This window comes from Montipora foliosa, chromosome 10, assembly GCF_036669935.1.
Source record: "Montipora foliosa isolate CH-2021 chromosome 10, ASM3666993v2, whole genome shotgun sequence".
Classification (NCBI taxonomy): Eukaryota; Metazoa; Cnidaria; class Anthozoa; order Scleractinia; family Acroporidae; genus Montipora; species Montipora foliosa.
Window position 1 is genome coordinate 27,762,536 of NC_090878.1, and position 10,000 is coordinate 27,772,535.

The window sequence follows — 10,000 nt, forward strand, 5'->3', positions numbered from 1 at the left end:
TTTCACAAATGGCTTTCGGGCCCGAAAAGTTATCGGCACTTTCGAGACACGGGCCCCTGGTCTGTAAAAATACCGTGAGATAGGCTTTAAGTATTAGAGTTCTTCATTCCTAGTCATGAGCTTCTGCTTAAAATTTCCAGGTACATGTAAATGCGAGGATCAATTCGCTCTTTCATCTTAAGATTTTTGGCTTTCCACAGTTTTCCGAAGAAAAAGATCAAGATTTTGAAATCTGTGAAATGGAAGCAACAGGATGTCTCTTCTGACGTGTTAGTCACTGTTTGCCTAACGAATAGACCTAATCGGCTAACTCAATGTTGTACCCAATTCAAATCCCCCGGAATTAAGATTCTTTGTGTATTGTATTTGCATGATAATGTAGCATTCATATTTAAACGATATGGAAATACCTGGAAGAAGCCGATTAGGTCTATAAATGCAAATCAGGGGAAAATGCTAAATAAGTGACCGAGTTCCTGGAGGGGGTACTGGAAACTATAGATTTCAAAGGCCTTTTTTTCAGACTGGGATTGAAATTTTAAGAATTAGTAAACAATATGAGGACGAGGCCGAGAACATTTTTTGAAAAAGATCTACCAGACAGTTTTTCAGTTATTATCAAAGTAGACAAAAATCGACGTTTTTGCCATTTGTGAAAAACCTGTCTGACATTTTTTCTTGCTAAGAAAATCCTGAAATTTTAAGGTGAGGTCGTACGGCTAGTTTTCGAGACCTCTAGTTTCCAGCCCCCCCTCCAGGAGCTTGGTGACTATACTTAGCATTGATTTATTAGGTAAAATTACATTTAACATCAATTGCAGTGACTAACACTTCAGAAGAGGCATCCTGTTACTTTAATTTCACAAATTTCATTTCTTGGTCTTTTATTCGGAAAACTGTAGTAGGCCGCCTTAAAAAATTAAACGTATTGAATTTACAAAACGAGGGGTAGTCTACAGGGATAGTCCATGGACCGGGTCCATGAAGGGGGTCCATGGACCGGGTCCACAGGGGTGGTCCATGTTTTGTATAAGTCCATAAATACTGACTCCTTCACCTGATTTAGATATCCGAAGGTTTGAAATGAAATTGTACCCAATAATATTTACTAACTCTGAAGTGGTATCATTTAGCCAAGTTTCCGTGACACCCATAACGGAAGGTGGTGTTTGCATTTTCATCATAATCAATTTAAGTTAATCGAGAATTTTAAGCAAACTACGAACATTAATGTGCATAATGGAGAATACATCCGCGTTATTTGCAATACTACTTTGATTATTAAGTTCTCCTTCAAGATTTGAGTCGGGATCAAGATAACTGGAAAGCACATTGCCAAGCTCAGGCCGGTCAATAGGATTAAATAATAATGATTCGAGACGATATCCGTCATAACGTACAGGACCATGAGACATTTCGTAAAGTACTAAATTAAACAAGCCATCAGCTAAGCGGATTAACCGGAAGGACAGATAATAAATTCGAGTTACTAGACATGATAGAAACAAGAAAATATGTACGCTAAGTATAGGTAATCGCATGGGGCCGAGTAAAATTAAGGATTAATATCACGCGTGTTTTCAGAAGTTGCTGAAATTGCCCGAGTCGAGGCACCTCGAAAAACAGACAGCTAAGCGGAGTTAAAACACTCGTTCGCTCGGAAGCAAAACAACTAACAAACAGACAAGCAAGTCAACTTGTTCTTTGCGTCCAAAACGAGTATAGATGATTGTTATTTACATCCACTCGAGAGGAAAATAGGAGTTTCATTCGTGAACAACTGTAACAACGATTAAACCAAATGTTAAAGTTCAATTTATTTTATTCACCTGTGCTGTAGAGGTTTTTACCACTTGCAAATACGCATCCGTAAACATAGCAAACGGTTTGTCCAAAGAAATCCACCAAATTTGAGCTACTTGTTCCTCCCGTCAATGGCAAATTGTTCTGTGACCTTTTTTGTTGAGCTGCAAGATTTCGTGGTAAACTGAAAGCCCTTGACGAAAGGAATCATTTTGTTTTTCAACCACACAATCCCGCTACGCCGGGCGCCATGTAAGTCGATCCAAGTTTTAAGCTTTTCATGAAAAAAATCTTTTGCCCTTCTTCTTGTCACTCGAAAATTCAAATTCCAGATCATCTTTTAAAGCTAGTTCTTAATCTTTATGCCTTTTCGGCGAATGCAGCGCGAATTAAAAGACAAAATTTGATGAAGACGAAGTTGTTTTGCTCAAACAGAAGAAACCAACTGAATGTGGAAGACGTACGTTCAGCCAATCAGGAGCGAGAATTTTTGGCGCTCGACCAATCGTGAGCGAGTAATTTTGCCCTCTTCTCAAGCAAAATTAAGAAAAAATACCCTCTTCATTGACCAATCAGCATTCAGTAATTTTGCCCTCTTCGTTATTAACACGATAATAGAGGTTATTGAGCTCAAAGGAAGGCCTTGCCGTTCCGCAAAGTTCTCCAAATCGGCAAGAGACTTAACAAAAGTGGACAAGAATGTTCGCTTTGACGCAGATAAACAACCCAATTCTTTGCCCAGCAAAATTTGTATTCATTTCGATTTTGAAATCTCTTGGCATCTACAGGAAGTTGTGAGATTTGAGGAGTAAGATGGTCGAATAACCTCACGTTTTCAAAAGAGCAGTTGGCTGGAATACCAACAGAAGTTGCTGTGACTTTGCAAGCATCATTCTGTTTGTTCATGACTTGTTCTCTGATAATCCTTCTTTTAAATTTGCAAACTATTGGTCTGGGACCAAGAATTGCATCTCGTTAGGGAATTCGTTGGGCAATGTCAATTTTCTACTCCTACTGCTTTAAAACTTAAGGCTTAAAGCAGTGGAGAGAGACAATTTTATCAGAAAAATTGAAAATTCAGTCCTATAAGTTGATGATATCCCACAGTGGTTGGTTGGAATTCGTTTTAGAACACTGTTTTTCAAGCTAAACAGTTTTACATATGATGACCTGGGTCCATTAATTTTTTGTCGTAGTCTTAAGGTGGTTTCAACACTTTCAAGAGACCTTGTCATTAGAAGGAATGACGCTACAACACCTTATCACGTAACAGCAATGTTAAGGTACCATATCAAACACCAATTATTGCTGAAAAAGAATTCGGTCATTTTTCTGACGTAAAAAGTACCATGGTAACAGGAAAGCCTTGTAAAAACACCTTATATTTTGGCTTTAAATTAATTAGTTGCTCATATCTGAAAAATGAACTTGGGGACCCCATAGTTAATCGAGGGACTGGTTATGAAACCTTAAAACCTTCAAAAGCAAGAACAATGTTGTCGCTAACAATAATAAAGATATGTTAAAAATTAAAAAAAAAAAAAAAAGGACAATGTTGTCTCAATCGATGTTGAACTGACAGTGACCCTGCACATTTTTTTGTTTTTGCTTCGCATGGGTTTGCAAATTAGTTGCGTATAATTTAAATCCAAGGCTTTGATTAGTTATCTTCTCGAAAAAAAGGTGCGTTTTGTGCAAGGTCAAGGCTAAAAATACGGACAAAAACATGAAACAAAGGAACTTCATAACCACCTCCACGCATTAAATACGGTGACCCCATTTTTTTATTGCGCAAAAGTGATCAGTAGGCCAAGATGAAACTCTCTGCAAAGTTGAAAAAAGTTCTATGGAGCGGATTCATACCTACCTTAATTTTTAAGGTGGCTCTAGTCCGCTTCATAGAATTGTTTTTAAACTTTGCAGAAAGTTTCATTCTGGCATGCTGATTATATTTCAGAAATAAAAAATGGGGGTCACCAAGTTCGTTTTTGAGATATGAGTAGCTGTTGCCAGGGTAACTTGTTACGTCACAAAAATGACCGAATCTTTTTCAGCAATAACTGGTGTTTGATATGGTAGCATAACATTGCTGTTAAGTGATAAAGTGTTGTAGTGTGACTCCTTCTAATAAGAACTTTTCTTGTAAGAGTTGAAACAGTTACTAGTTTGAGCCACCTCAAGTGTAAATTATGCCAATGAATAGCAAAGAAGGAATACGAGTTATCACTTGCTTGTGATATGAGAGCAACAGGTCAAATATTTTTTTCTTTTTCTCTGTTATTATATAATTGAGACCTATAGCAAAACAACTAAACATACATTTCAGCTTCACTACGCAACAGGCACGAGAGAAATATACCACTAGGTTTATTTTGGATGTTTAGGCCGCACACCGTCGTAACATTACAAATATGAATATTGGAGAAAGCCACATCTATTGGGCGGACATAAATTGACTAAACACATTTCAATCACAATACAGCAAGAAAAGGATATCCAATACACAAAGTAGCGGCATTGCCGGATACGAAAAAATGGAAATGTATCCTCCCCGAACCAAATTCAGTGCCGCAAATACTTCGCACGTCATGGCGACCATGTTGATGTATTGAACAATAGCAAAAACGTCTCTTGGGAATTTGTCTCTATTATTATACAAAACGCGAGTGGCATTTTGCTTCTGTTTTGTACACCAACATGGCCGTCTAATCACGTGAGTGCAAACTAAGAATTGCGTAACAGATAAATGATGACGCTTAACTATACGTCCAAAATCTCGAAAATAGTGGGTAATAGGTGTCGGCCTCGACTGACTAATCACGTACTATACTTAGCTTAGATACACCTAAGTGACCACCTATAATCCCTCACCTACACCTTCTGCAACCCAGGCCCTCTCGCTCTTGTGAAGCAGAAATATTCAATTTCAGGCTTATTCGTTACCACTCAATTGCTAGAAATTCCGGCATTAACAAAGACAGGTAGACACATCCGTAAAAAAGACTCTACTGAAGACTATCAGGTTGTCGTTTGTTATCCATTGAGTGCAATTACAACAAGACAAATCGAGGCAGTGAATTGTCTTTCACTGCTGGTTAAATGTATTTTCGCTGAAGCCTTCTTTGGAGGAAAACGTTGAACAAAGTTCACTTTATCCAGCATGAACACAATGTTGGTTTTGGCCTGCGCCGATCCCATTAACTTTGTCTTCAATATAATTAGTTTTTGTGGAGAAAAAAACTTTTAACTGTGTTCTACCTCAAAACCAATTACGCTGAAGAACAACAAAAGAAAAAAAGTAATCGCACTTTCGTTATCATCTGCATGACGTTATTCAGTGCAAGAAGTACTTTTCATTTAACATTCCATATTGTACTGACATGATGTAATCATTGATTATAAACTAAATGTCCACCGACTCAAATTTTTATGCCTTGGTATATCAACAACTTTGTAACTCACCTTAACAAGTCCATTTTCTTTGTAATCTGTCCATCTTTTATTGTCTGTAGATGACTGTAAGGTGTACTTCTTTACCCACTCACGATAAACTCCTCCCCCTTGAGTGGACACAGCACAAATTACATGAAGCGACTGTAGGTCAATCTGCAGATAACTGTTAGCATTATCCAAAGTACACCATGATCCTCTTGCGTCATTCAATCTACCAAAACTGGCCGGAGCATAGGAGTAGGCACTGGAGGCTGTTATCCTTTCATTTGGTATTAAACCGTTTTCCATTCCAAGATCCCAATCAATACAGTCTCCTACGTTTAAATAAACAATTGCAGTTTAGGTTACAGTTAAAAACCCCCTGGCGGAAAACAAGACTCATTTTATTTTTGTTCTTTTCCCAAATAAACTAACATTTGGATCCTTTTCTTTTTACTAATGCAGTAGATAAAGGGTAACAAACACTTGATGAACTAAACCGATTATTATTATTATTATTATTATTATTATTATTATTATTATCTTTAGTCTGGAATACCATGCAATACCAGTAAGAAATATTCGGCAGTCGGAACGCCCCACTCTTCCTTTTGCCGATGTTTTTGCCTGACTTAAATCTTAAATGACAGGTAACGTGACGAAATAAATCCATACTTTCTTCCTGTACACGAAGTGTATTTTACACAATCCTTCATTTTTAAAAAAACTCTTGACCCTGAATGCATTCTTTCAATTTTTTTTTCTTATACTTATTGTAAGAAGAACTGTTTCAATCAATATTATTTAACTAAACAATTATTTGATTGGCATAATTCTAAAGCATTTTGAATTGTTCACTGGGTTTTATCCCGTCTCGCGCACCGAAACTTGTTTCTTGCTTTCCCAAGACCTCACCAGAAGAAAAATGTTCCATATAGCTTCCTCTTTTGGTCTTTTGCCTAAGGAGTGTTCTTCAGACAGAGGTGCAACCATATGAATCTTCCGACACATTGCACCAAAAATACAATTGAAAATAAGCACGTGACAAAAAGACTACATGATGCCCGATTCGAATGCACAATACCAACACGTGACACAGTCCTTAATACCTACCTTCTATTGCTATAAGTAGATACTGCCAATCGTGAACTGGCCAACGTTCTGAACTGGTTAAATGCTAACAAGTAATATGACTTTTGTCTTTAAGTGAGCTCTAATCGGTCGATTATCTTGTAAGCACTGCTAACCTTGAATTGCTTTAGCTGTTTGGTTTTGCCTATTCCTAACTAATTTGTAACTTGTATAATGTTTGTATGTTGTCATCCGGATAGTACCAATAAATAGGATCTGAATTATTTTGTATAATCCAATTAATACAGTCACCTTAAGTGAAACTCCATATTTCTTGCGAGGATCGCCGGAGTCATTTGCTTTAGCGCTGGATTTTTTGCCGCACATCATCAACCGAAAAGAAGGTATTTGTTACGCGCAGCAAGGCAATTAAGTCAAGTATCTTGCTTTGTTTTCATATTTCCTATAATCATCGCTATCATGGAAGTATGAGAGATCATGATCAGGAATAAAATATCTTCCGGTTTAAAATATTCAGGGCATTGGCAAGATTCTTTTGTTTGTGGTAAGGGTTTCTTTTTATCATCATCATCATTATTATTATTATCTCTTAATTCAACACGTTCACAGCTTAGAGTTAATAACAAACATAATCACCTCTGACTAACCGAGCGCAAGCGCTGTACTGGGCAATATTGGGCCAAGGTCGTGGCAGTACGGACCGAGGGTAGCGAGGTCTGTACAAAAACGACCGAAGGACACTATTCCCAATACGACTCGAGCAAGTGAGGTTAGTAAGTTGTTTATTATATGGCATTGTTTCTTTGAAAAAAGTTGGTCAAGATCGGACGCAAGGAAGCTTTCATTTTTTTCATTTTCCATACTATTGGCTTCCATACAGCAGAAAAGAGTGTTCATATCAGTATAGCCCTCTCTCTTGTTTGTTTTTCCACTTTTCTGTTGCCTGATAAAATCATCTATGGCCTCTTGGCTTTCGATGATGCCTGTTCCAGTTTCTGCATCAAAGTTTCCAGATCCTCAGGATAATAAAATGTTCGTCTGAAGTCTTCATTCATCTTTGAAATTGGCAAAAAGAATCAATCTTTAGCTTTTTCTGATAGTTTTGCTGTGAAAGATGACAAAATTCGCACTTTTTTCGCAGTTGTGATTTTAAATAAATTTGTTTCAAATTATGAATTTGCGGGCTTTGCTCCAAAACAAAAATACACGGCTTGGACCGTTTCCGTGGAAACGGTCCATACTGAAAAATCCCGACTGAGAAAGAACCAATCAGAGCGCTGGGATTTGCCCGAGACTGGCTTTGCCATATAATAAATATGAAATTCATGTCTAAGAGCGCATCTGTCTGAAAAATTCGACACTGAAAATATTGTTTAATTTCTACCATCTGCAAAAATAAACCCTTTTTGTGAATTTGAGAAGTCATTTCTTTTAGCACTTGATTTGTTTTCGCACATTATCAACCGAAAAGAGCAAATTTGACGAGCGAGTTTCTTGGGACCACGGAGGTAGACGAGATTAGAAATAACAAATCTTTCAGGTTACAACATTCAGAGAATTGACGACCTTTGTTGTGGCTAGGATTTCTGTTTTTTTTTTTTTAATTCATCGCATTTATTTCACACTTTATATTTAATATTAAACAATAATTTATGGACGTCATTTTCATTAGCATATTTGTATGAGGTCATTAGTCGTTTAATTTTGACTATCTTTAAAGATTAACGCTTTTGATGAATTTTAAGCAATCCCAAATTGTCGTGGGTCTGTTTATAAAAAGATCCCAGATAACTTGCAAATGCTGTAAAAAAATTAAAAAGTAGCACACAAGAGGATGACCGACTGTTAAATGTATAAATATTTTGACGGTCTCCGCTGACATAAGATCAATAAACGAAAATTATTATGACGTTATGATGAGCGTTTTTTCTCTTACAGATCATAAATAAGAACCAGTCAACCTGAACGCATAATTTCAGCATATTGGACAAATACAAACTGAAACCACTGTCAGTCTAATTTGCAAAATAGCGCGTATATCGTGCTTTTACAAATGCACCAAACACACGAAGGAGCTACATTTCATTCCTTGATAGAAAACATCTCTTTTAACTACGCAAGATAATAATTCAATAAAGATTGGCAGTGGATCCTTTGAATGGGAAAAGCAGCATTGTGGGAATTGGTTTGTGTTGTACTATTGAAACAAAACAGGTGCAGCGAAATGCTGGTGGTCTAACCACCTCACTCCCATCCACACACTAAGAGGGCCGTCTTTGATAGTGCCTTGGTCTGGACTTGAAAAAATAAAGAAGCTCAACCTAACATAACATGCGCCTCGGCCTTTTTTAATCAAGACTGGGTTCTAAAAGACATACTTTAGGCGCATTCGGATTTAACAGCATGCAATAAAAACTGCAGAAGATTTAAAACGCACAAATAAAGAACTCGTCCTCACAATAACAAAAGAAAATCAATTCTGGAATAATGCTCGTTTTTATCATGACGCAAGCATTTACTTTTTAGAAATCTGGAATATTTTCTTAACATGCTGTCCGTTCTTCTCTCATATCAGGACTCAGCATATCATTTAAATTAATTGAGAATTCAAGTTCCTGTTGTAAACGTGTTTTTAAATTACCGTGGCAACTATTTATTGCAATAGTTATACATCCAAGATCCAAGTTGAAGAGCATTAAGACCACAAAAAATGTCAAGAACGTTTAAAAGGTAAGAGTGGTTTGCTCGAAGCTTTGGTAATCAGTCTTCAACTTTGTCCTAACCTCACGCTTTTGAACAAGATACATCCTATTTAGGTTAGATATGTATGTAGAGAACCATACAATACAACAAGCGAGATGGAGATAAATTAGCGCATAATGCAAAGCAAAGAGTGATTCATACCCCATTCACACCAACAAGACATTTTTAGTTGAACTGGGTTTTACAAAATGAAAATCAGTCAGAAACGACTGGCTTTTACGTGAGATTCAGGTGAGTTTCGATACATGCCTTGATCTGTGCTAAATTTGCAGTCCACAAAAATCAGTATACATAATTTAAAAAGAAAACAATCTAATACCGTGTTTAACTAAACATGTTAAAATCCTGGTTAAGGTTTGGTATGAACAGGTCATTAGACCGTAAGTAGTGTCTGACTTTGTAGAATCACCTGATACATCGTCCACAATGCCGCGACACATCCGACACTTTCATGTGATGTCCGCGTGTAAATGCAAAGAAAACAATGCTCCTAGACGTTTAATTCCGAATTCTCGTCTTTAGAAATAAAGTTTACGTAACACCTGTTTGCACCCTTGTCCCTTTGCGATACCTTTGGATCACCTTTGATGAAGACACTGGACAGGAGAGTCGAAACGTTGGCTCTTTAAATCATTTGTTTTTTTGTAACTTTCGGAGCTACATTCAAGAGTAGCACCAAACTATGTCTGAAAGTTAACAAGAGTCTTCCAATTAATGACCATTTAGGAATTTTGTACTTTCAACTTGTTCAACAACATTGCCATTTACCACAAGAGAAATATAATGAGCTAAATCTTTTCGGCCTAGGTCTGAAAACTAAAAGTTTGGTTTTCTTAATATTAATAAACCAGTGCGAGACGGGTTCAAGCTCGATATTCACAAAAATTCAGAATGCTTAAAGAAGACAGCA

At 37.0% G+C, this 10,000-nt stretch overlaps 1 protein-coding gene across 1 annotated transcript in view; it reads right to left on the bottom strand.

Moving 5' to 3' along the window:
- The window catches only part of LOC137973125 (uncharacterized), a 176,529-nt gene that overhangs the window by 149,637 nt on the left and 16,892 nt on the right, over positions 1–10,000 (bottom strand). The window contains exon 2 of the mRNA XM_068819867.1: positions 5,266–5,570. Within this exon, the coding sequence (XP_068675968.1) occupies positions 5,266–5,570 (305 nt within the window). The remainder of the gene's footprint in view (positions 1–5,265; positions 5,571–10,000) is intronic.